Consider the following 26691-nt stretch of genomic DNA (forward strand, 5'->3'; position numbering starts at 1 on the left):
AACTTACTATCTGACTTTTATCGCTATCCACTACCAGTACCTATTAGTCTACCATCATGTCTACATACAGCAATCGGGAATATACGGACATGATACTTTCGTTAGGTGCGTGTGACGGTAACGCATCAGCCGCAGCTGATCATTACAGACACTGGTATCCCAATCGTCGACATCCTGACAGACGTGTTATTCAAAGAGCAGAACGAACCCTCGGCGAATATGGTTCTTTTGAAAAACTTAGACGACATGGTGGTCGTCAACGACGCGTTAGTGTAAATGTTGAAGAGCAAATACTAAAGGACGTTTTGGAACATCCTGACATAAGTGCAAGAAACCTTTCTTTACGGTATAATCTTAGTTGCTTCACGATTCTTCGAATTCTACACGAAAACAACTTACATGCTTATCATATCACCAGAGTACAAGGACTCATGCCTCATGATAAGATTTCGCGAAAGGCATTTTGTCGTTGGTTGCTTCAACAGCATGCCAACGATGCAGAATTTCTGTTAAAAATTTTATGGACCGATGAAAGGAAATTTACAAGGGACGGCATGTTCAATGTCCATAACGTGCATAATTGGCAAAATGAGAATCCTCACTCTATTCTTGAAACACATTTTCAAATAAGATGGAACGTAAACGTCTGGGCTGGCATAATCGGACATCTAATTATTGGGCCATATTTTTTCGAAGGAAATGTAACGTCAGAAGCATATTTCGATTTCTTACAAAACAAATTACCGGAATTATTAGAAGATGTACCACTGAGAACTAGAGGAAGTTTAATTTTTCAACAAGACGGTGCACCGTCACATTTTAGTCATCATGTGAGAGATTTTTTAAACCAACATTACCAAGGCTGGATTGGTAGTGCTGGAACAATAGCTTGGCCATCACGCTCTCCTGACTTAACTCCGCTTGACTTTTATTTATGGAGCCATATTAAATCAATTGTCTATTCTGGAGAAATCGCAAGTTGCGAGCAATTGAAAGAAAAGATTATTGTAGCCTTTCATACTTTAAAACAATCGAATACGTTAGAAAATGTTCATAGAAATTTAATTAGAAGAGCAGAAGTATGTGTTTGGCAGAATGGGCAACATTTTCAGCAATTTTTGTAATAATAAACTTTATGATTACTTCATATCATTTCATTATTTTTGCCGTTACGGCAAAAACAAACTTAGACTGCAACAATATCCATCGAGACAACGATCTACAGTGAGATCCGTTATAACGAAACGTGATAAAGTGCACGCGTACCGAGCGAAAATTCAAAGTCGATTTTCTCGAAAACAAAGCCTCAAACGAAAAATTTTTATTCTTTATTTTCGACTTCTTTTTTCGAGTAGAATCACCCCCTTTCCGTTTGTACCACCAGTTACCGACCATCTTGTATATATGTATATATATACATATACAAGCTCAGATAAGAAACTTAAAAAGTGACCTTTATCTTTTTTAATCGCATTATTTTTTTCAAAAATTTTTTTACACGTCATTTAGTAAACTGGTCCTATTTTTAAAAAGTTATTCTATTTTAAAAAGAATTTAAAGACGATAAATAAAACCGCAAATCTTTATTAAAATGTATAATCTTTATTAATAATAATCTTTATTAAAATATATATTACAGTTAATAAATAAGTTTTATTTATTTGCTACATACCCAGTTTCATGAATTGCATAGAAGTTTTAACAGATTCCAACAACATGCTTTCAAGGAACGCCACTGCAGGGCGTTCTTAGAAAAAGTTTTCTAAAATGTGTCTTTAATTAGTCTTGAGCATGCTTTGAGCTTTCTTTTATCTTTCTGCAATTATTGGATAGATAAGCCTGTTTGAAGAATCTGCTAAAGAGAATGAAATAGCTGAAGTATAACAACAGACCAATTTTGATGTTGTAGGATTTAACGTGACAGTCAATTTGATCGTTTCTTATATAGTTGTAAGTCATAGTAGCTATAAAACAACCCCACACCATCTGTAGTGTCTGTAGCGTTGTGATCAACATGGCAAACCATCTTGGTAGATTGAATCGCATTACTTTCAGAGCATAATAGGAATACATCCAGGAATGAACAAAGTAATTTATTGCGCAATTCCATCTGGAGTATGGTGCATTCTCTATAAAACACAACCATGAATAAAGAAGAACTGTTATATGATGATACCAATGTAAAAATTTCAATGGCTGTTTCCGTAGCACAATGAAGACTGTATCACCAAACTCCACGATCTTTGATACAATGAACATTAAGGTCCAAAAAGTCATCACGGGATCATATGTTATATAACTGAAAAGAACATAATTACATTCTTATTACGAATTAATATTTTGGAAATATTGCAATATTGTTTTAATTAATAGTTTATAGTCGAAAATGCAGCAGAATTCTAGCAATAAAATATAAATTAGCTAAATAGGATCAAATTCCTAGCTATTCTCCCAAATCTCTCCTTTATTTATTTTAAAGGAAACGTGTAATGATAGAAAGAATTTGTAAGATCAGCGGTTTCCTGGCAGAAAATTGTCAGGGGAGGCATCAAAATTTTTTAATAAGATATTAATTTTCATACCATAATATCTATAAATAAATAAAACTTCATATCGCAACGCACATATATGTTACAACAAATCCTTGTTATTATTCTGTTAATTGTAGTTTTCTGTTGTAATAAGGTTTTTATTATTTAAAACATATCTATGTTATTATATTTATTAAAAAATAAAAGGTAGAGAGGCGTGGAAAAAGGTTTTTTTTCGGGGAATCGTAGTATTTAGTATAAAGGTTGAAAACCGCTGTGTATTGTCATTTTAAGGTGAATGTCAGTTTTTAACGAAACTAAGCTCTTTGTACATTAGACCGATGTGTTTTTTACTCGTATTCTGCATAAAAATGTTAAGATACTTATATCTGTTTTAGTATCTTTTAAATTTTAACATAAAAACTATTTTATAGACAATGTTTAAGTAGCAATTAGTTCTGAACTTACTATTCTATTGAAACTATTTTAATAGCTAAAATAAGATATAAATGTGAAATTTCCCTACCTGATACAGACACTATATTGAAATCCATAATGACGTAATACGTGATATAATTCTGATCCCACCCGGAGGAATCCAAAAATGGAGAACACTGCAAGCGAGGCATTCCACAAAGCGAGCGTTCCTCTCAGCTCGAACTTTGGTCTACTGGACATGAAATATTTTCCGGCAAAAATTAGGATAATGTAAAAGAGACAGTAGCAGAAACAATATGGATAGTGGTTCGTAATCCGCATAACAATATTCGAATAAGCGAGTCTTTTTTCGAAGTTAAAGACGTATGAATAATTAGGTATGGTGGTCGGCATATAATCCAATTTGTCCATCTTTTTTCCGCTGGTCGTCAAAAATTTAAAAAGTCACAACCTTTGCCTATGTCACCAATCTGCTGAAAAGAGAGGAAAATTTCAATTATTGAAATACTTTCCCATTTTTTATTTCAGCTTTTACCACTCCGCGTGCGCACTACGAATTTTTGCGAATACCCTTTGGTTTAAAAAAATGTAACCATCCACCACCTTCCAACAACTCACAGACCAGGTACTAACCGATGTAACAGTTTTATAAATTTATGTCTAGATTTTCGATAAGTAGAATATCTCGCGGTTAATCGGACAGCTAACAGGAACATTTTCAATTATTACTTGTGTAATGCGACGAACGAAGAACTGTTTTTGTAGATTCGCGCCTTCAAGCACTAGGTAGCTGTGAGAAAATTGTTCGCGGTTGAGAATCGATTCAGGTAAAAAGTTATCAGAGTCGTAACGCAAGCGGATTTACGGAAATTCTCGCAAGGGGGGATTCATTACTCGTTAATTCTCGTATGCTCGATCTTTCAACGATTTTTACGCTCTTACATCGGTGTGATACGCAAAGCCACTGTCGTCCAAAAAGTAATACCCGTTTTGAGATAACAATAATGCATTTTAAAAAGATTTATTGATTTATAATTTCGATACATATACTAAGACATTTTGATTAAACGCTTATCGTAGCAATGTTCGAGTTTTTTAATATCGACGTCATACACTTGCCATACCATTGGTTCATATAACCATTTTATGCAGTGCTTTAAATCATTGTTTTTTGCGAAGTATTAACTTGTTAGTATTAACTTGTTTTAACTCGAGTTGATGTTAACTAACTGTTCGCTCTTATGTTATTACGGAGAAAAAACTCGGTATGAGTGTGGCCTTTGAACAAGGAACGCGGATTTGTTGTTCACATTTTTCGTCAGGAAAGTGAGGGCAATGATCCGCGATGCCGATTGGTTGTGACTTACGTTAATGAAAGAAGAGATGAGGAGGAAGCCTCTTACCAACGTGGCTCGTGGGTGACCTTATTCATGGGGAAAGAGTTATGGGAAAAGTATTAGTACTTTGAGTCCATAATAAAACGATAACAAAGTTCATCATATTTTTACCCCTATCGCATGCGACAATTAATCGAAAGCTGCCAGGAGAACTTCTAAAAATTTGAAGATAAATCATCGAAGAAGGTGTTTACTTATTGTTAGAATCCGAGTTATTTTGAAATAAAATGTCAAAACACGCCGACTTTTCGAAAATAAAGGATTAACATTAGGATGTCAAGTTTTTAAAAATAGAATTGCTTCGCTGTTTTTCAGCAGTGTATCAGGCGATTATATGATGTAATCAACCGATTCTCGTGCTATGAAATGCCAAGAAACTAATATTGACTAAAATTGACTTCTCAAGTGTTTTGTATCCGATATAGAAAGTAAGAAAAAAAAAAAAAAAATATACATAATCGAACATAGATATCTTCCTTTCGGAAGTCGATGTAACAAATAATATCGAGTTTAAAATTCTACCAATTTTATATAACGGATCAAGCCAATCAACAAATTTAAGCCATCCGCTTTTAAATTATGAAAGTAATCTTTGTGCCACCTAATATTACTTCATTTATTCACTATTCGATCCCAATTAATCGAGATACAATATACTTGTAAATTTCGAAAATTTTGTAAACTATTAAAACTTATAAGATATAGACACGTTTAAAATTTCAGGACACAAGATCTCAATAAGGATAAAGTTTACACACACCATAGCACTAATTCAACTATAAATTTTTCTAAACACGAAAGGTTCGCACCGGATAAATTTTTTAATAAACTTATTAACGTTTCGAGAGAATGTTAGCGAAAATTTTTCGCCTCATATTTACTTTGCCACGCGGAAAATTCTGAGTCTCAATGCCCGTGCTTATACTCGTATATTTATATTATTATATTGCACTTCCAAAACACGATCGTTAATTTGCTTGTCGAAAAATAGAGTAGGTATTTGAATGTTGCTACTTACAATTCAATATTCCTTCGATATAATAATCCACTTTGGTGTTCAGTTTCTATGCAAGCGTTTCCCGGATCCAAATCTCTTCACAGAGTTTTCTCTTCGCGAACGTTTCACTCCGCAATGATAAGCGATAGATGATAATAAGCAATTCAGGATCTACCTAGCTCCTTCTGTAATTACCCCACTCTTGATAATATATAAATATTTATAACGCGGACACATAAACACGAGAAAGGTATATTTTTTTATCTTAGCATATATTTATGCAAACATGATGTTAATATATTAAATATCCTTATTACACGCTTAGTATATAATATATATATGTATATATTATACGATATGAGAAGAAGAAATGCGTCCTATGTCTATAAATAAAAAAGATGAAACGATCGAGTAGACAAAACATTACGTTGGGTATTTGGCTTTTCTACACAATTTCGTTCAACTACATTCAACACATTCATACAACTACATTCGGCGACAAAACTATTAACACAACTTAAAATTTAGACACTGAAGACAAACACTGAACATAGACATTCGAAACATAAACCTTTCAAATACATTGTTTAATAGGTGTTTAATTTTACGATTTTTGGGATATGCAAATTTATCGTCGTAAATCTCCAGTGATCGTGACCGGTAATATTAATATTAATCCATACGCTGGTATAGAAGCACGATTATAGGCAAAATTTATGAAGTGTGAATACTTGGAAAGTAAGATGTATAGTCGGTCACGTATAGAAATAGAATGTTCGAAATGCAGGCATTTATGATATATTTAAAAATTATGAATTTTTATTCTGATTTCAAAAAATCTACTTTTTTTTATTATGCCAATAAAAAATAATATTTTGTGTAATTTACGATGTTTACATCATCGCTATATACTTTTTTTCAGTTCGTCTCATTATTGTAGATCAGAAACTCTAATGAAAACGAAATCGATCTCGATTTGTCGTCGAGTCTATATGGTAATAACGAATAATCTAACGAAAAGCTCAGTAATATTACCGTAATCAGTAAAATATAAGTGTCTTATAGTTTTGTTTTGGGATGTAAAATAGCACCTTCCACGGTAATAAACGCGTATTTGACACGATTAGTTTTCCATCGTAAAATCTAGAAAAAATCGTTTGTCAGATCGAACTTTGTAATTTGTTTAAACTTCTGTAATATATTAGATTATATAGATTTATTTGAAGGTGTGTTTTTTTTTTTTTACCAAAATATTTACATATTTATTTTGCTGCATATAAATTTAACACGATTATTTCGCTCTTCAGTCGCTTAATGTTTAAGATACTGCACAACAATTTCCTGGATCCAAATTCTATTGAAATTTTGTTCTTCTTGCACACATAATCATACATGAGCATACGCGAATGATTTATGTTTGATAAATATTTATTAATTCGAGTATATATATGCTAATAGTACAGAATAAAGTCTCAAAGGAGTCATGGGTCGTAACACAACTGTCTTTTTTTCTTTTTCGAAAAAGATATCAATATTCTAATTACTCTTAAATTGTATTTAGTTGCCATGTGTTTACATCTATATTTATATTTAATGAGAAAATAGCGTGATATTTATAAAACAGCAGGAAATTAGCTGATGAAATGTGTCAGAATACAGGAATAATAAGAGACCCCCCTACGTTCAGAAAGCATTCCGTAACAAATTCGCCACCTTCAAGCATTTCAAATGACTTCTTCATTCCCTTTCGACGAGGATTTTTACCGTTGGATGCTACATAAGCAACAAAAGATTACTAATGTTGACGGTCGATGACTAGGAAAAGCTAAAGTTTTTCAGAAACGTGCTGCGGAAATTTACTCTCTCTTTCATTTCCCTGTAGACATTTAAAATTGAAATTTTTACATCTTCCTCCTGGTGTTGGTACTCCGCATTACTTCCTTTGCCTCTCCTTTCGTTCCCTGCTATATCTTTGTTTGCGAACACCCACGTCAACCTGATGTCTCTCTTCTGTAATTTCCCAGCAACAATAGCCCTGCAATTTTTCTAATTTATCGGCTGTTTCTTACTTTCTTGCCTAAGAATTTTAGGCTTCTGTCGCTCCTGTCACCGACAGGACACTTGCTGAGTTATTATGTTATTGCTCTGTTGGTATTATGACTTGGGGAACTCTTTTTCCGAATATTCAATTGCTTTGCATATCGCTAATGCTTCCACAGTGACGATGGATACTTTATCTCAAATACTTATGATATTATCTTCTCTCCGTTCATCTTCTTGCTTTATACTAAAGTTAGTTCCATTCGCAATTCCTTAATCCATCCTAGATCTGTCCGTGTATATTTCTCTGCGTAACTGCCATCTATCATGATTTTTTTTCTCAAGTATCTTTCCTCCGCATTTATCAAGGTTCTCTGATTTTTTCTGAGTTAATATATTATGTATGTGAGTTATCCAATAGATTTTTCTTATATATATGTATTATTGAAATCAAACTCATTCAGAGTTTTTCCACGTTTGCGTCACTCTGATCCATGTTCTGTGCTCTGACTTTCTATTAAAGTAAATTGCGCTTGGTTAATGAAATGGTGCAACTCTTGTTCCATCGTAGTTTTACAACATACTAGCTAGCATGTTTAGTCTACCCGACTAAATTCTTCAGCCCTGAGATTCAGTATCTCCTCGCTATTCGTAAGCCTATTTTTTGGGCTATCTTCAATTTCTTTTAATTCTGTTGTTCCATAATATGTTGGAAGCGAATACTCTTTTGCTTGCCTAATAAGACGTTTAATTCAGTTCAATCACAGTACCTGAAACAGCGTCCTTTGAATTCCAAAGCGGTAAACAATTAATTTCTCTTTCTTAGGCAACTTACAATTAGTTTAACTGTTGCACGATTTTGTTATTCTTATACTTATCTATCTCGGATAGAAAAGTAGATATGAACTGTTTTATAGAACCGTATAATTAAATAAGTTCTTGTAGCGTAGAACTCAATAAGTTCTTGTCTATGCTAGTGTCCAACCAAACAAGATAGATTTCTAACTTTAATTTGAAATACATAGGTTCTTGTATGTGCTAGCATGCAACTGAACAGGGTAGATCCCTAATTTTATAGGTTCTTGTATATGCTAGTATGTGCCATCTTCGGTATTTGACCGCATGGTGCAGCACTATCCAGGGAAAAACAAGATCATGAGCGTGAGAACTTTCAACGCAATCAACAGGTCAAAGTATCATTTTTGTAGAATTCATTTAAAGTTTTATTCCAAAAATTATGTTGCGTTCTCCACTAAGTCAAACCATACAGCAAGTTAATCGCAATTTTTCAAAAATAAAATGTAAACGACTGGAAGGAAAAGTAGCTATTGTTACAGCATCAACAGAAGGGTTTGATAAGATTTATTGTCATTTTGGAATCCCAATCTTTTTACATAAATTATATATTCTAATTTATAAAATATAATTTGTTGTAGTATTGGTTTTGCAATAGTAAAACGTTTAGCTGAAGAAGGTGCTAAAGTAATGATTAGCAGCCGCAAAGAATCAAATGTAAAAAAGGCTGTAGAACAACTTAAATCTGAAGGTTTAAATGTTTGTGGTACCGTATGTCATGTAGGAAAAAGTGAAGATAGAAAAAATCTTCTTAAGAACGTAAATTTGTTATTTAGTTTAGTTCGTAAATATGAAAATTTTAAAGTATACACAGAAGTACAATTTATTAATAATATTTTAGACTGAACAAGAATTTGGTGGTTTAGATATTCTTGTATCAAATGCTGCCACAAATCCAACACAATCTACATTCTTTGAAACTTCAGAGGAAGTATGGGATAAAATTTTTGATACTAATGTTAAGAGTACATTTCTTTTATTACAAGAAGCCTTACCACTTTTAAGAAAGAGTAAATCTGCGTCGATAATTCTTATGTCTTCAATAACAGCATATACACCATTTACTGTAAGTATATTTAAAAAATCATGTATCTTATCTTATTTAATATATAGTATGTTTATGTAATTCTTATATTAAAAAATAAAATTAATAATACAGTTACTAGGTGCATATGGTGTTAGTAAAACTGCATTGTTAGGAATAAATCAAGTAGCTGCTGCTACTCTTGCACCTGAAGGAATTCGTGTCAATTGCATAGCACCTGGTATTATAAAGACTAAATTTTCACGAGTGGTATGAATTTTTATATTCTTTTGTTGCTATCTTACTATACCACTAATAATATATAGTAATATTGTACAATAATATTACACAGCTTTATGAAGGTGAGACAGGAGAAGCTGTATTATCGACAATACCAATGCAAAGATTTGGTGAACCAGATGATATAGCGAGTGTTGCTGCATTTTTGGCAAGTGATGATGCTTCATACATTACTGGCGAAACTATCACCGCTGGTGGTGGAATGCGAAGTAGACTTTAAATATTGTTTATGAAATTATTATAAATTATTAAAATTGTAATCCATTTTATTAAATATTCCATATAGAGTTTTCTAGTTTTGTATAAGATATATATTTGTATATATATAAGAAGATATTGTTATGATATGGTTTAATAATAGGTTACATTTACATATTACTAATATACAATGAAAAACATGATTTTATATTTTGTAAATATGCGATTTACATTAATACATGCAGCGCTTATACAATAAAAAGCAAAATTATTCATTCCCAATTACGATTTTGCAAATTTTAGCATTTATTAACTATTATACGTATTCACATATAATTATATAATACATATAAATATTCATAATAGTAATGGTAATGCTAAAATTGCGTTAAAAATGCGGAGGAAAAAAGTAGGAAAGTGAAAAAGATGAAGAAAATTACAATGACATTGGGAAATAATATTGTAGAAATATATATGATAAGAAAGTTTAGTTTATTAAGTATTTTATATACATAATTTCTTTTTACATATATTGTTATATACAAAATGCATAGCTTTATTAATTTAAACGTATGTTTTCTAATTTTCTAATCCAAAGCTATAAATGTTCAACTAGATCAGTGTAATTCAGTTTTGGATAATCTCGCACAAAAAATGATATTATTCATGTAGAATTGATTCAGCCAGGGAGGAAATGAGAGTATTTATGGTTATAGTTCTGGTTGTTTCTGGACTGGCGCTGCGCCATACAGGCAATACTGAAAGGTGATTCACGCTAGCATATACAAGAACCTATAAAATGAAGGATCTCCCCTGTTTGGTTGAACGCTAGCATATACAAAACCGTACGTATTTAAGTTTAAAGGTACTAAAGTTGAAGGTTTAATAAAATAAATTTCAAGCCAGAGTACACCAGAGTAAAGAGCTTTTGATACCTATTGTAAGTTTCTTTGAAATAAGGTTGTCTTTTTGATCACACCGTATTACAATGAAGTTACGATCTCCTACACATTTTCAATAATTAGAGAAATAATAGCGAGTATATAATATGCCTTCGCCATTTTATAAGATTTTCAAAGAGTCAATAAAGTTTGATTGATCATAAATCAACGACTTTAATTTTGTTTATATAGGAGGAATAACTTGTATAAAATTTTAATTAAATAGACACATATGGAGAAGTAAATATGATGCTTATTTTGTAACATACATGATTGTAAATAATCAATTATTAGGACATAAGTTATGTCCCAATTAACATTTATAGAATGGATTTACAGAGCTGTAACGGTGATTAGTTTATACGTTTCGCCACTCTCTGTATAAAGATTACTTATGATTTAAGTCCCAGTAGTGCTCACCATAGCTGCCATCTATATTTGCCCATTTGACCTGCACAAACATTATTTTATATTAAAAAAAAAATAATACCATAGATTACCAATTATAATGTAATTAAATTATAATAATCATTGAGTTCATGTCTTTTTATTAAGAGTAGCATAAATTAAATATTTTTGCTGTACCTTTCCACGATGTCGATTATTCGGAAGATCTTTTTCTTCGAATCTTTGTTCCCATTGAACTGGGTTTTCGCAAACATAGCCAAATTGCAATTTGTCATCTTTTTGATGTTCTGTAAAAATATCTCTAAACATATTTGATTGTATATATTACACATTAATTTTATATCATTTCAGTTTTGGTTGAAAATATCTTTTTTATGTTTAACAACGATTATTTAATAATAATTACATTAATTAGGATAACATAATAAAAATTTGTCTGTTTTTATTATAAGAATTTTTATTGAATTTTCTAGTGCTATACTCACTGAAACAGTTGTCTTTTCATAGCAATAATTCCTCCGTGTTCTTCATCAGTTGCCTTTTTTCTTAATCTTTCAATTATATCTGTAAATTGATATTGTTTCTATGGTTTTCACTAATTCACTTATTACGTAATTATTTTGGACGAATGTAATTATCGAGCAAGATTCGGTGACATTCTTCATTTAAATGTTCGTATATTAGATTTTATTACAAAAAATTACTTATTTTGTTTATTTTATTTTAGGGATATTAGTATCAAAATATTTTCAAATAACATAGGATATTTCGTTGAACTGTTGAGCCTCAATATGGCTAAAACATGGCAATGTAGTGATGGAAGGGTCATTCGGAAAGAAAAATTTACAATTTTCTTTGCCAATGCCTTGCTGTACACATGATGAAAATTTTATCGAAATCAATCGACGTACAAACAAGGCATCGGAGAATATAAAAATCTTTATATAGTAATCTTAAATAGTAGTTATTAAAATCTTAAATAGTAGTTAGATAGTGATAAGATCACAGGATCAAATAGAAGGTTGTAGAAAGCGGCCTTTACTATTTTCTTTACGATTCCGACCAATTGCAATTTTTAAACCAATTTTTTACGCGTCACCTAGTAAACTAATTCTTCTAACTTCTCAAAAAAGTTTGTCGTTTGATCTAATTGTAAAAAACTGTCTTGAATATCCTCTGAATATTATTAATAAGTGATTGTACTTATATGTACTAATATATAAGTAATTAATAAATAATTGTAAATAATACTGTAGATAAGGTTTTTTGAAATCAATTACATTGAAGTTTTTTAATCGCGTATAACATAAATATCACAAGTGAATATGTATTGAGAAGAAAAATCAATAAATTACCTGAAAAAATTTTATGTTCCTTTTTTGCGGCGCCTATAATAACCGGAAGGATTATAAAAAAATATAAATGAATAAATTTATACATAGCGGAATAATTGGAAGTTTCTGTAAATGATTGCAATAGATAAAGTATCACCGATCAAGTTTCAACACGAACTGAGGTGACAAAGTTTTCAGAAATTGTACATCGTCTATGCTCTGATTGCTTTGACACTATTCGATGATGTGAAAGTTAGGACATAGATAGTAACTGGTATTGTTATCTTTTATTCAAGAAATTACGTAGATTCGTACGTATTGGTATTAATATCAATATAATGAGTTGAATATTGAAGATATAATAGTCAGTGGTACTGTTCGATTAAAAATAACACAGTGATAATTACTACAACAATAAAGTTATTATTACAGTAATGAGGTACTATACAATATAATTTAAAATACATATACATACAGTTCTGTTTTTACATGATTCTGATTTAACACATTTTAAGAAAATGTATAATTCGCTTGTTACACAATTTCACTTAATGTAACAGGATGATTTACGTCTTCGAATGTCATTACTTTCTTCTCTACGACCTGTACGAGGGAAGTTGCTGATCTACTTTCGCTCATGTAAGTAGGTTTGCTCTCGCACAGAATTATTTTGGCCAATTTTTAATTTACAATAATTAAAATATAAAGCAGAAAACTCAATTTTTGTATTTCTAATTTTCATCTTATTTTAGCTTCAAGAATCGTCTCTCAAATTTTTTTACACCTGTAGCCGAACACCCTATATAACGCGATCAGAAAAATATTAAGTTTTATATAACGCGATTACAAAATTACTTAAAAAGGCCCTATACTTGACAATAAATGTATCATGGAGTAAAACAAATAAGATGAATAAACAGGAACAATATTTTAATTGTTTTTCTGCAGCATTTACCTATTGCGCTGATCCGTTCTTAGACGGAAATTATTTTTACACGATCGATATTTCAGAACATGGGTCATAGGATCCCATAAGATGCAGGATCTATGCTGTATACTCGTCTGTGCTTTAAACTTTAATACATAGATTCTTGTATATGCTGGCGTGGAACCAAACAAGCCAGAGATCTCTAATTTTATAAATTTTTGTATATGCTAGCGTGCGTCACTTTCAACACTTGACCTCATGGTACAGCACTATCCCCGGAACAACTAGAACTACGGGCGTGAACACTTTCATTTCTTCTCTGGTTGCTTACATATAAATATAAATTTACATAAATATTTGTAGTATAATAATGGAATATAACTAATGATTTTCTTTAATGAGAATAGCTGAATACTTCCTTTGTTACTGCTACTATGTATAATTACTTTGGATTTTACCAAATTAAAAAATTTGTAAAATTATTTCTTTTGCTTGTAGATTTGAAATAAGCGTAAATCGATTATACACGATCATGAGTTTAATATTCTGTTTTATATACCAGTGCAAAAAGCAAAATAAATTTATACAGTAAGAGATAAGAATATTATTTAATATTTTCAAAATTTTATTTTATTATGCAAATATGTTGAAATAATATAACGTATAACATATATTTTCTAACACACATAACGAGTAAAAGCATGTATACATTATTAGGATAATTGGAATAATGATATTAATATCTACGTGTTATAATACTACATCTAATACAGATATTAACATCGTTAAAACGCATTTGCTGGACATACGGTATTTATATCTTAATGTAATAAAAAAAGTTCTTTTTACAAAATAAGCTATACTTCTTTCAAAGTTCAATGAAAATAAATACACTTTTTTAATAGAAGAGATGAAATAAAACATCATGATTAGTTGTGTCAGCAGAGCATTTGCATTTTTTGTGAACTTTATGCTTTTCACTATACATATAACGATTGGCTCACCTGTCCCAGTGAAAATAGGAATTATTTGACTTATAAGAGTAGAGTTTGAACTTTAAAATAATGTTGTTCCTCTATAATCTCTGTATTTGACATACTTTGAAAATTATGTAAAAGCTATTACGCTATTATCTTATAGAAATTCATACTTCTCTGCCAATACCTTTTTCTTCAATGCCTTCCATTGCTTTTCTGTAACATACTCTCTATGGGAGAGAGTCAGAATAGAACAATGGTAAGTAAAAGCATTTTGCGTTAAAGACTAATCCAGCGACAAAAGAATGTGTTTTACAATATTTAATCTCGTGAGGCGCCAATAATTGTCAAAATGTATATGAAGATATTGATGATATCTATATAAAGGCTTAGTGCTGCAAAAATATACTCTTCCGCAGAAATCGAATACTTGTGATTACCACCAATCATCATTTGTGTATCATAGATCAAATAAATAGAGAAAAGAAGGGCCCCAATTGATGCATATACTAAGGTCATAACTGGTCCACGCCATATTGTTGCGATTATTCCAAAGAGTACGAAAATGATCAATGCAACGAACAAGATGGTGTTAAGAGCAGTGAAATCAAATTTCGTTTGGAATGCGAATAATGTTAATGCAAAACAAACAGCTGCAGTAATTCCAATCGCCAATAGTACCTGAAGTATTTAATAAAATATAGAGCTTTATTTTTTATTTATTATTAGTAATGAGTATAATTATTAAATTCTTAACTAATAAATTAAGAAACCATAAACTACTATCTTTAGTATCATACCTCTTTAGAGTTGTATGTAGAAGCAGCAGTAGCTAACAGAAAACTTTCTGCTATTGTAAATAGCAACAAAAACACATAATTCATAGGGGCTTTTCGTCTCACACTAGTACAACATGCCATACATATAATCAGGACAAGAGTTGCTACAAAGGAGATCCAAAATAGCTCTTGATGAGATCGAACATATTTTCTAGTAGGTTCATGGAAAAGGAAGAGCGCAATCATCGATACTGTAATCAGCAGCTGAATCATTAGTATACTGTACACTTTCCTGAAAGCAGATAAAAGTCAAAATTATTAAAACAAATATTGGAAGATATTATAAACCTTCAGCGCTAATACATACCTGATGAATCCATTTCTAATGGTTTTATCACTGAACTCAAGTCCTTTGATGCCATCAGAGTGCATAGATTCCTCATAATTTGACCCATACATGCCTGATTGTGGAACTGTACCAAATACTGGACCACCTGGTGGAATTTGTCCGTAAGGAGGTGCCCCTGGAGGAATAAAACCAGGACCTAAAAACAAATAAAATATCATAAATATTAATTAGTTAGAAAAAAGTTAGAAAAAAAGTTAGGGTATTAGTGTAAAAAAAAGTAATGACATTAAACAGACCTGGTGGTGGTGGATTTCCTCCGTAAGGAGGTGGATATCCAGGAGGGTACCCTTCTTGAGATGGATAACCAGGATTTTGGGGAGGATAACCTGCACAAGCAAATTTAAAAGAAATAAAATATTACAATGCGATAGAATCTTCATTCTGAGTTAAGCATCACTCTTTGTGAGATTTTGTGCTCCATTAACAGCCACTAAATGTTGATGTATGATTTTCTTTAAATATATTGTTTTCCCTTCAATTTGTAATTTCTTTTTCTGAGGGAATCGCACAACATGTTTAAATTATATTATGATTAATTAAATTATGATTAATGATTATACAGTTTAATAGGTAATATTCAATGGTGATACCCATTTGAAATAAGTAACATGGTGCTTGTGGTTTACTAACTACTTTGTTGCATATTGAAGATGTAATGAATCATAATAAAAAATATGTATAATTTAGAAAGGAAATCAGAACCTTGATGCCCTGCATAAAATCCTGCACCTGGTGTATTCTGCCAAGTTGCCATCTTTTGGTTTTTGTTTTAACTGAAAAAGAATCTATTATTATCATGAGACATTGTTGTGATAACAGAACATCAATGGAATACCAGCGCACGAATGTACCAACAACCTTAAAATAAAGTTAGTCACAAAATTACTAAGAACATTTGCTTTTCAACATGTTCCAAAATATTTTATTAATTTCTCAAAGCATTTAATATACAAAGTACTATTATGTTAGAAGTATTTGTACTAAATTACATAAAAACAAAACATTAATCAACTAAAGTTATATTATAAGATTGCAGTTCCAAATATGTATGTTCATTCTTAAAAAACACAATAGTAATAAGCAATTAATAAGTAAAAGTCTCAAATTAATAATTACCTATACATCTCCAAATAACAAAGGAAATTTAAATAATTTTAATATAACATAATGTGTTATGTTGACAAAATTTATAAAAATTGCCAAAGAATTTTTTTATATCTTAAATGCAATTATTTTATATAAAACTGATTCATCACAGTATGTATGAGGAAAATACCAAATATCAGTATATCAGATAAAGTATAGCTCAGTATAGTATAGCTAAGTATATATCATTATTGCTGAAATAAGTTTAAACATTACAAGATATAAATTGCTCACATTTATAAGTATTCTTTATGACACATGTTTAGCTTTATGAATGTTTATTAACAGGGTAATCCTAACAAGATCGTTTTGCATCTAGAGATTCACATTCATCTACATATAACAAATATTTAAATACTATAAATATGAGCATAATTAACTTTTATTAATTTTCCCAACGCATTAAGATCAGCTGCAAATAAAATTCATCAACATCAGTTAATAGTTATTATCGTTATACGTTTACGTTATATGTATAATGTCACAGTCCAATGTGCTGTTAAAAAATATATTTTTATTAAAAACGTAAGTACATACATACATATACAACGTGTCTTTCAAGAAACGCCAAGGATAAAAAAAGAAAACGAAAGTTGGTAATGTTACACGCGATAAGCTATCTTACAGATCTTATTGCAAATGAATAACGTAAATTTTTAATATGCTTTAAATTTTGATATAAAGCGTATTATTACAAACGATATATTCGAAAATATCAAAATCAAATGATTTTCTTCCGGTAGTGAAACAAATAAACATAATATTACGAAACATAGCAGCGACATATCGATACTTAAGTTTTCCTATATTAGCACCTGGTACAATGAAACGTTGAAGTTTATCAGAATTTGTTCATTTTAAAAAGACATTTTTACAACAGTCACAAAAATTCACGAAGAATATATATTATAATATTAACCTGAGAAGCAAATTGCTGATGTTACACGTCAATCTGATGCGTCATGCGCACTTTCTGGGAATAGTGACAATCGATAACAACATTCGTGCGCCGAATATGAGCCGAATTTATTTACCTTTTTCAGAATTCGTTTAAGATCCTTAAACGAGGAAACGATTGACACCGCCTAAAATGATGATTGGTTTAACTAGATTATGCTGTCGGCTTTGATCGTTTATGCACTGGTTTTTACCAGCAATACCATATAACGCGTTCCACTTGTCAACCTTTGACTGATCTCACATAAGTATAGCATGCAACTAATTTAATCATACGAGCAACTGATATGAAGTAAGTTGAATATAGAGGGGGAACATTCTAGTAAACTAAGCGCTTGCGTGACACGTTTATCACTGTATTGTTTACTGTTATATGAGATATGTGTTACATTTCCAAGAAAAATATTACGTAATGTGAATTTCACGAATGTGACATGATCTATTGTAACATAATCTTTTTATGTCATTAAATGAACAATGATCTACCTATTTCTTTATAAAGAAGTTTAAATTCCATTGTGTAATGCTGTGATATTATTTTCTATACACATGAAAGTTGGAGAAAAACTTTATATTATCTGTTGCATAGAACTCATAGAATATACTAAATGTTTTTTGAACATAAGCCAGTCTTCATAACGAATAAAGAAAATAATAAAGTTCTAGAGTATTTTAGTAATTAATTTTCTGTAATGTAATAATACTATGATAAAGAAATATATATCTTTTTTTCATTTATCTTATACCTATGTTTCTATCGAAAAGTTTAAGTGCTCTGAGAAGTAGATGGCGCAAAAATTTTCAAAAACAAATTTCCTCTCTGTTGATAGTATCAACTTACAATAGGTACCAACATAACAAAAAGATTGCTCTAGAGTCCACGTGTGTGACAATTGTGGTTATGTTTTCTAACGTGTAGTATAGTTTGTATAATTAGAGTTTAATAATGCTATTATAAGTGGTAGTAAAGAGTTAAATAAATCATGTCAACTTGTAAAATACATAATATTAGGTTTTATAACCTAGAACCTCGATCTGTTACTTGTTTATCTTATGAATGTAAGACGAAAAAGCTGGCACTTGCGAGGTTAGTTTCTCAAATTGCACTTATTTAGACTTCATAGGTGATTGTAACAATATTTACGATAACATTTTAACAGGAATGACAATTCGATTGAAGTCTGGAATGTTGGGAATGCACCTTTTGTGGAATGTACTATACCTGGTCATCCAGAAAATTCCATAGAAAATATTCTGTGGATAGGTCCAAGATTGTTTTCAACCGGTCTTCACGGCATGATAACAGAATATGATTTAACGACATTATCTATCAAAAGCGAAGTTGCAGTGACTGGAGGAGCAGCCTGGTGCATGGATGTTAATCATAAAAAAACGTGTTTAGCTGTTGGTACAGAGGATGGATATATCAATACATTTTCTGTTACTCCCCATTCATTGATATACGAAAGGATATTTGATAAACAGAAAGGAAGAATCCTTTGTATTAAATGGGATAACACCGGAGAAATGATCTATACAGGGTCTGTTGACACAATTAGAGTTTGGAATGCCATATCTGGTCATGCGATTCATAAAATGACGACTTCTAGGAAAGAAGCAAAGAAAGAAACTATTATCTGGTGTTTAGCAGTTACGGATGACAACATCATAATTTCTGGAGACTCGCGTGGGTATTTATCATTTTGGGATCCTCACATGGGTACCCTAATAGAATCCCATGAAAGTCATACAGCTGATGTATTAGCTGTTACTTTATCTCATGACATGAATATTGTATATTGTGCTGGTGTTGACCCAGTAGTGAGAAGCTTTTGTAAAATAACTATGAAATCAAGTGGTAGGCCACAATGGGTGAAAGGAATCGAAAGAAGGTTACATGCTCATGATGTAAGAGCCTTAGTAGAAGCTGATGGAAAATTATATTCAGCTGGTGTAGATGGATATCTAGCCCAGTCTAGTTATCCACCAAAAATTCTGGTTAAATATCCACCATTACTACAGCTTCCATGTGCTACAGTTTGTAGGAAATCTAGATGCATTCTTTTACGATATACAAACTTTCTTGAACTATGGAGGCTTGGATCACCTACTAAAGTATCTTCAGATACAATACGTCCTGGAATGGTCCACCAGTTAGAAGAGGAGCCTATAAAATTGCTGCAATTAAAAACGAAAAGAGACGAACACATCCTTTCTTGTGCTATCAACAAGGATGCCAAAACAATCGTTTATTCAACCGATGATCATGTTAGAGTTTTCAACTTTGACGTGATTGAGGGAGATGCACAATTATCAAGAAATGATACGGACATTTCTGCAACCAGAATACAAAAAATGTTATTCAGTCCAAATGGAAAATTATTTGTAACAATAAATAACGACGAAAAAAATAGCACTATAACATTATATAAAGTGGAAAAGAAGCATCTGAGACATCTTGGCTTTTTTTACACAAATAAGGAATCTATTATAAGTGTTGGACTCGTGTGTTTTTCTCCTGACAGTAAATTTTTGGTTTGTGCTGATCGTCAGGGTAGAATTGCTGTATATAATGTTAGTGACACTACAAACAACGACGGACCTGTCGCATGGTTGTTACCCAAATACAGTTGTCCACCAACAGCCATGGCGATCCAGAAAGACACGTTAAATTTAGTTATCGTATATTCCGATCACAAGGTAAGAAAAAAGCGCGAGATGTAACAAAGATTTTCTTTTAGCTCGAGATATTAAAACTTTTAATACCTCTCGTTTAAAACGGTCTAGTATCGTAAAACGATAAGTTACTAAGAATTAGATCAGCTATAAAAACGTATAATCTTTCTATCACCCGAACCCTCTGCCTTCCATGAATCTTGCAGTAAATTGTTACTATAACTTCCAGTATCACACGTAAAATTGAAAGCTATAAAACTACACATTTTATGGACAATTATTTTCCATAATTAATCGTTGATTGTTTAATTTCAGATTATCGAGTATAATATATTACAAAGACAATACACCAAATTCTCGAACAATTTACAAAGTCGACTTCCCAAGCAATGGTTAGCCCGGCCATTTCCTATAACGAATATTATTTTTGATCCCCGTAACGAGAATATCATAATAATGCACGATGATTCGACAGTTTACGTAATTGATAAATTGAACGAGTTCTCAGAAAAAGAAACAAAAATTTTAAAGCGCGAGAATGGCGATACCACCGAGGACAATAATTCTGTGATAAATTCTCAGCAAGTTTTTCAAGTCCTTAAAAAATACAAGGTAATTTCATTTATAACATTATGTAATTGAAATATACGAAAGTCAATATACAACATCGCTGTTTGTAGCACCTTGTATACTTGGATTGGTTGACCGACGAAGAATTAGTGGCAGTCGAAGTAAACCCCATATCCTTGACAGAAAAGTTACCGCCGACTCTCAAACAAAAATGGTTTGGAATGTAAATATATGAAGAATGAAATAAATGAAATCCATTTTCTTACTGGAATCGAATGTTGTCTGCAAAGCCGTCATCACATTTTTATAAGAGCATCAAAATGAAGAATTACATATCTATTTCTATGTCAACTACTATATTGTTCATATGAGACTACAACGATTTATTTTTTAATACATTTTCTTATAGTATACAGTCTCTGGTGTATGAAATATATATTCCATAATTTACTCGAATTCTCCACTTAACCGAGAAAAATGAATCTTTGCTGCATGACGCGAAATTCACTAGGTTCAATGGGTGGTTCTATCGTTCGTTTCGGCGAGATATACCAGTGACCTGTAAACTCAAGATTATATTCTGGACGGGATGATCGTAAGCCTACCATACCGGATGCCGTTCTGGGAATGGACGGCGATGGTTTCAGAAGAATTGGTGAACGCTTAATCGCATCTTCCGGTGGTTTGTGTTGGAAAGTGTCCGCCGGAAATCCCTCCTTTCTGCATTCTTCGGCCAGCACCTACGGTCAGTGACACCGGGGAACATTAAAATTCGTGTGGTGCGCATCGCCGATACTGCACTATGCGTTTTCTTCCAGCTGGTTTGTGGTACCTTCTTAAAAAATTCACCCGACAGGTGTTCATACTTTCTGGACCAGTTGCGCCGAGATAACTTATCTCGTAGCATAATTTCCTTACTGAAATTCACATACCACTCGATATTAATAAAATACATCATATATCAGTCGAGACTAAATGGAAGAATTAAATTGTTTTTCTACGTGTCTCTACCAAATACTGTCAAAGTTCACCGGATTTCTTCCCTTACTCTTCTCAGTTCTACCATCTACTTTATCTTGCGATTCGTCCGTCATTTCCAAGGAAATAGAAAATTTATATATAATACACGATACGATAGAGAATCGTAGTTCTCACGTGGAACAGATAAACAATATGTTATTGAAATCACTTATACCCAAGTAGAATCTTGGTGTAGTTTGTTCGATACGGTATCCGTTGCCATAGTCTCTATTTAATTCCACCAGCATTTCCAATATACAATTTGATATATTTCATACAAAGTTTGACATATTCTCCAGAGAATCATCTTACCAAAAACAATCGCTAACTTAGTACAGCAAGCAAGTAAGTAAGCGTGCAAAGATCGTGAAGGCAGAGTATTTTCGAGCATCGAGGCTCGATCACCGAATTATTGATTTTCAGTAACAGCCATATAAAAGGTAGGAAATGAGGTACCGCGGGAAATCTCGTTGAGCCAAGGTAAACCGAGTCTAAGGACCGGCTACGAGGCCATAAACCAAGAAGTGTTTAATCTTTGGTGCGCGAGTTGTAACATGCAGCCGTACGAAGGAAGGCGTAGACGTAGCGGCTTAAGCCTGCAGGAAATAATCAAAGCGGCGATACAGTGGCGAATAGGTAGAGAGAGTTCTGTGTGTCGCAATGTCGAGGTAACGCGATGTACACCTCTGGTGTACGTGAATTTAGGTACGTCTAACACGTTCGTCTTGGTTCGAGGTAACGGTTTGAAAAGCTTTGTAGTTGTGAGGACTCGAGCAACAGCAACAGGGGGGTAAGGGCGTAGGAAGGGGGTTGGAAACGGCTGCAGAGTGCAATGCGCCAAGATTACGACTAATCTGCGCCCGAGACTGGTCGGAAGCGTAGTTTCTGTAACTTACATCGCTTAAAGCGTCAGCTCGTTCAACCCTCAAACTCCTCGTCGCCATTCCCGCCCGCGCACAGTTTCCCTCTCCCATAATATCGTCCCCCTTTATACCTGTTTTCTCTCTATCCCTTCCTCTCTTTCTCCGTCTATAACCACTCTTGCATTAGCGAGGACTGATTCCCTTGGGAAAATTGCGTTCTCGAAACTGGAAAGTTTAACGTGCCACGGACTTGCCAGGGACTTTACTATCCACGGGTCCACCAGGAAAACTTTATTCTTTCCGTTACCTGCAGCCTCGAGAAATGAACAGCGCCTCTCCTCTCCTCTTCTCTTCTTCCCGACACGGTAAGGCGATTCCATAGGATTTATTATTTACGCGTCGACGTTGCAACTCTTCTTCGAAAACCGGGATAGTTGGTTCGTGTGTTACAGAGAGGGTGTGAGTGAGAGAGAGAGAGAGAGAGAGACGGATAAAGGCAACCGAGCGAGGCTTATATGCGGCCGAACGATGAGATTCAATTGACTGGAGCCTCCTGGTACTAACAGCTGGCATTAATCACCGAGAGATCGTCGATATAATGCACGCGTGTTCCGTGGATAACGTGCACTGGCTGGGGTGGCTCGTACTTTCGGACACGCGAGGGTTTCCCGTTCGTTATCGCGATACCAATATTCGCACTCTCTTCACGCACGTCTCGTGTGTACACCGTGTATACCAATTGACGGCTGCTTCCCTTTTCACGTGGCCGTGATCCCCTCGATCACTCGTACGCCGGTGATGTCTGAAGTGGCGGCATCGCGCACGCGAGCTCCATCGGCAGTCCGAGAGAGGAATTCCCGTAGCGATTCGCGTGTCCATCGCTCGAAGTCCTTATAACACGTTACTCTTATCGTTCTTGCATTTCTCTTATCAATCGAATATTTTTCCAGATGTCTTTTTCTTTTAGATTGGACGATTTAGAATTTGTAATTTACATGGCTATCAATTTTCGACTGTCATTGATGCTTATACACATAAACGTGCAAGTACATAAACGTACATGAGATTGTGCGGAGAATTGGTAATGAGAATTAGAAAATATTTAAATGGAATCATCAGACTATCAGCAGAAATGGAATGGAACGTATAGCGATCAATTCTTAACTCCACAGGTTTTTTCTCGAACAATGTTTCGCTCCTTTTAATAACGAACTCCTTCGAATAGATCTTACGGGCTTCTAGACTATTTAATTTCTCGGATTTCTCTTTCGAGTAAGTTCGTAATAAAAGATTACGATAAATATTAACGAGTACAAAGAGATCTATTTTATGAACGAATGTTAAATGTTTCGTGTTAGTCGTCTTCGAGGTAGTATTTATTCGAACGTTTCATTATTCGATAGAAATTTATACTAAAAATATTAAGAATTTCTTGAACAGCCCGATACGATCCCGATATGATCGAATGCTTTACCATCTGCTCGGAGAGCGATTATCGGTACGATCCGATGGGATCGAGGTATCCAGGTGCACGCTAGGAGAGTGCAAAGGTCAAGCGAGAGGAAATGTAAAGAAAAGAGAAGAAAGAAAGACAGGTAAAGAGACACGACCGAAGAGAGAAATTTGCGGGATCGTAGATGTAGAGACACGGCGGGGCGCGCTGTAAATTACAAGCGGAGCGCCAAACCGCTATGGTCTTCTCTCGGTGGCGCAGGGGTGTCTAGACGTATAGATAATACCGAGTTTGTGCGGGGGCAGACGCAACCTAGACGGTCCCTGGTTCATCCAGCCACCCGAACCAGCCAACCAACCAGCCAGCCAGCCAGCCAACCAGGCTAGGCTAGACACATCGACCATGCTCCGTTTCCCTCGTTTGCCTCTTACTCTCTCTTCCTCTTCCTATTCTCTGTATACTCGCTCTCTGTCCCATTCTGGTAGCCAGCACCGTCGTTTTCACCTATATACTGTCACGGTCTTCGTCGCACCCGGCCATCTGTGAGCATACCTATATGCCAGCAACCGGATTTCCCATCGTTCTCGTCGCACCGGCTCACGAACGCGAGCTTCCTCTCGCATTCGCCGCGAAAGGCAAGAGATGCAAATACTCAATAGCATCGCCCTGCTGGATCCGAGATCCCATTGGCAGCGATCGTGACGTGGATGACGCACCAAGTCTGTTTCTACGTCTTCGTCTCACCTTCGAGACCTCCTTGCACATCCAGTCGAGGTGTTACCTCGCGACCTCGGAATTGTTTCCGCTCGCGAACGTTCCTCGCGATGTTCCGTGGTACTTGGCTGAAAATTTACCTTGCTTTCGGCTGACAGCCTTCCATTTGCTATTTGATGTGTTGCGGGAATTCTAATGGCTGATGTAGTGGTAGCTGAAGAAATTGCGATTCCAATGGCGCAGGAGATTTAGAGTCTTTGGTTACGACGCTATCGGTGATTTGTGGCTGACGGAGATAAAGATTTGGTTTTCTGCGCTGGGAAAGTGAAACGATAGATATAAATTACGATAACGGTGCTGGTTACGCAATTTTATTCTCACTTTGATACTTTGTTTCGATAATTGTTAATAGTCTCTTCGCAAACTATATAGCGGGCAAATACTTATTGATAAAAGAAGTATACAGTTAATAGCGTTGACGATTTACTAAAACTAAAGCTATTTCTTCGAACATCTCGGAATATCATTTTTGGGATTGTTTCCCTGATACGATAGAAAACCTTGATATATCGAAACTGTTATTTGAAATGACAGTCTACGTACGATCTAATACGGTATAATCTAATACTTTCTGTTTTTATATGAGCAACGACGGACACTAGAAACGTCCGCTTCGATCAGCACTGGCTTTCACGGGGAATTAAGGATACACTCGATCCCCTGCGGTGTCCGTTACAGGATCTTCCTATATCGTTTCGCAGTAGACCAGGCCTCGATGCCGGTCCGCCCGCCGTTTTAATCGGCCGACTGCAATGTATAAATCCCCGTTAAATAATACGGTAGTTAACAGTGCCATTAAGCCGTTCGAGATACCGCAAAACCGGTAGGGTGCTCTTCGCTGTACGCGCGAAGTCCGTATTTATCGGCAGCCGACGCGCCACCACCGAGAAATATTGTTCTGCGTTCGTTTCCACCGGTGCGGCGTGGAATTCGACGGCCGACAAATATGGTGAAGGGAGGGCAAGATAAAAAGAAAAAAGAAAAAAGAGGAGGCAAAAAAAGGGAACCGAAATCAGAGAGAAGGAGAGGAAGGACAGAGAATGGAACGACTTAACGTACATTGGCTCATTGTACTCTTTCAAATGAACATGGTCGACGAAATTCTTTTATATATCTTTGAAACCTGTTCATTGACTGCAGTTAGTAGCACTTTAAAAAGTATTTCATTTTTGTGCAATTATTTTCTACCAGTAACCAATCCTGAATTAGTTCTTAACGTGTCAAATTTTGCAGCATGATAACCCACCTCTTACACTTGAGTTATCGCAGCTGGAAAAGGAATATGTATATACTTTTTGGCGTACAGAGTTTCATCCAAATCGAAGCCAGGCTGATTATAAAGAAAGAAAGCGTTTGACGTTTATCGTATATATTGTGTTGGCAACTAAGTGATTGCGGATTTTGTCGATACCACCTAATGACAAAATCCGCGATCACTTAGTTGCCAATCCAATCTAATTGGCGAGATTTTCATTATAACGCCGAAGCAGCAGGTCGAAGCTTTCCCTTTGAATGCAAACGAAGTTTTTCTATAAGTGTGCTAATATTCGCGAATGAGAATATACGTACATTTCCCGATTTGTTTGAATCATTGCTGATATAGTTACGATAATCGAGTTTACGATAATAACGCGTATAATATATTTATAAGCGGTTTCTGCAAGTGTTGAAATATC

The 26691-nt window shown here is 33.9% G+C and overlaps 6 protein-coding genes and 1 long non-coding RNA gene across 14 annotated transcripts; 2 read left to right on the forward strand and 5 right to left on the reverse strand.

Moving 5' to 3' along the window:
* Window positions 1-1642: 1642 nt before the first annotated feature.
* On the reverse strand, window positions 1643-5538 carry LOC100645642 (elongation of very long chain fatty acids protein 6). Of its 2 annotated transcripts, none has more exons than XM_020864882.2 (3): window positions 5385-5538; window positions 3058-3439; window positions 1643-2299 (listed from the first exon to the last, which is right to left on the reverse strand). In XM_020864882.2, the coding sequence occupies exons 2-3, from the start codon at window positions 3378-3380 to the stop codon at window positions 1780-1782; spliced, it is 843 nt and encodes a 280-aa protein (XP_020720541.1). In that variant the 5' UTR covers window positions 3381-3439; window positions 5385-5538; the 3' UTR covers window positions 1643-1779. The 2 variants fall into 2 exon arrangements, with proteins under 2 accessions (XP_020720541.1, XP_020720540.1); XM_020864881.2 differs by having other exon boundaries at window positions 3058-3442.
* A 2604-nt stretch (window positions 5539-8142) lies between these two features.
* Window positions 8143-8363, reverse strand: LOC125385767. Its single transcript, XR_007225385.1, has 2 exons — window positions 8239-8363; window positions 8143-8173 (listed from the first exon to the last, which is right to left on the reverse strand). It is a non-coding gene; the product is annotated as an uncharacterized LOC125385767 (long non-coding RNA).
* Window positions 8364-8438: 75 nt separating this feature from the next.
* On the forward strand, window positions 8439-10062 carry LOC100645292 (dehydrogenase/reductase SDR family member 4). Its single transcript, XM_003398298.4, has 5 exons — window positions 8439-8753; window positions 8840-9017; window positions 9100-9324; window positions 9418-9552; window positions 9635-10062. The coding sequence occupies exons 1-5, from the start codon at window positions 8641-8643 to the stop codon at window positions 9800-9802; spliced, it is 819 nt and encodes a 272-aa protein (XP_003398346.1). The 5' UTR covers window positions 8439-8640; the 3' UTR covers window positions 9803-10062.
* An 892-nt stretch (window positions 10063-10954) lies between these two features.
* LOC100645415 lies at window positions 10955-12772 on the reverse strand. Its single transcript, XM_003398299.4, has 4 exons — window positions 12485-12772; window positions 11615-11693; window positions 11307-11430; window positions 10955-11172 (listed from the first exon to the last, which is right to left on the reverse strand). Exons 1-4 carry the CDS (start codon window positions 12567-12569, stop codon window positions 11110-11112), a joined length of 351 nt encoding a protein of 116 aa, XP_003398347.2. The 5' UTR covers window positions 12570-12772; the 3' UTR covers window positions 10955-11109.
* Window positions 12773-12863: 91 nt separating this feature from the next.
* On the reverse strand, window positions 12864-17937 carry LOC100645170 (protein lifeguard 1). Of its 5 annotated transcripts, none has more exons than XM_012312668.2 (6): window positions 17737-17937; window positions 16259-16329; window positions 15793-15882; window positions 15515-15692; window positions 15169-15439; window positions 12864-15049 (listed from the first exon to the last, which is right to left on the reverse strand). In XM_012312668.2, the coding sequence occupies exons 2-6, from the start codon at window positions 16308-16310 to the stop codon at window positions 14690-14692; spliced, it is 951 nt and encodes a 316-aa protein (XP_012168058.1). In that variant the 5' UTR covers window positions 16311-16329; window positions 17737-17937; the 3' UTR covers window positions 12864-14689. The 5 variants fall into 5 exon arrangements, with proteins under 5 accessions (XP_012168058.1, XP_012168060.1, XP_012168059.1 ...); XM_012312670.3 differs by having other exon boundaries at window positions 16259-16341; XM_012312669.3 differs by lacking the exon at window positions 17737-17937 and adding an exon at window positions 17622-17699.
* Window positions 17938-18398: 461 nt separating this feature from the next.
* Window positions 18399-21323, forward strand: LOC100645054 (U3 small nucleolar RNA-associated protein 4 homolog). Its single transcript, XM_003398296.4, has 4 exons — window positions 18399-18746; window positions 18820-20359; window positions 20651-20947; window positions 21016-21323. Exons 1-4 carry the CDS (start codon window positions 18643-18645, stop codon window positions 21130-21132), a joined length of 2058 nt encoding a protein of 685 aa, XP_003398344.2. The 5' UTR covers window positions 18399-18642; the 3' UTR covers window positions 21133-21323.
* On the reverse strand, window positions 21323-26400 carry LOC100646117. Of its 3 annotated transcripts, XM_012313053.3 has the most exons (4): window positions 21917-22814; window positions 21738-21822; window positions 21516-21645; window positions 21323-21464 (listed from the first exon to the last, which is right to left on the reverse strand). In XM_012313053.3, exons 1-4 carry the CDS (start codon window positions 21997-21999, stop codon window positions 21370-21372), a joined length of 393 nt encoding a protein of 130 aa, XP_012168443.2. In that variant the 5' UTR covers window positions 22000-22814; the 3' UTR covers window positions 21323-21369. The 3 variants fall into 3 exon arrangements, 2 of the variants coding, with proteins under 2 accessions (XP_012168443.2, XP_020720542.2); XR_007225374.1 differs by lacking the exon at window positions 21917-22814 and adding an exon at window positions 22822-26400 and having other exon boundaries at window positions 21516-21822; XM_020864883.2 differs by having other exon boundaries at window positions 21329-21645.
* Window positions 26401-26691: the final 291 nt, after the last annotated feature.

This window comes from Bombus terrestris, chromosome 10, assembly GCF_910591885.1.
Source record: "Bombus terrestris chromosome 10, iyBomTerr1.2, whole genome shotgun sequence".
Classification (NCBI taxonomy): Eukaryota; Metazoa; Arthropoda; class Insecta; order Hymenoptera; family Apidae; genus Bombus; species Bombus terrestris.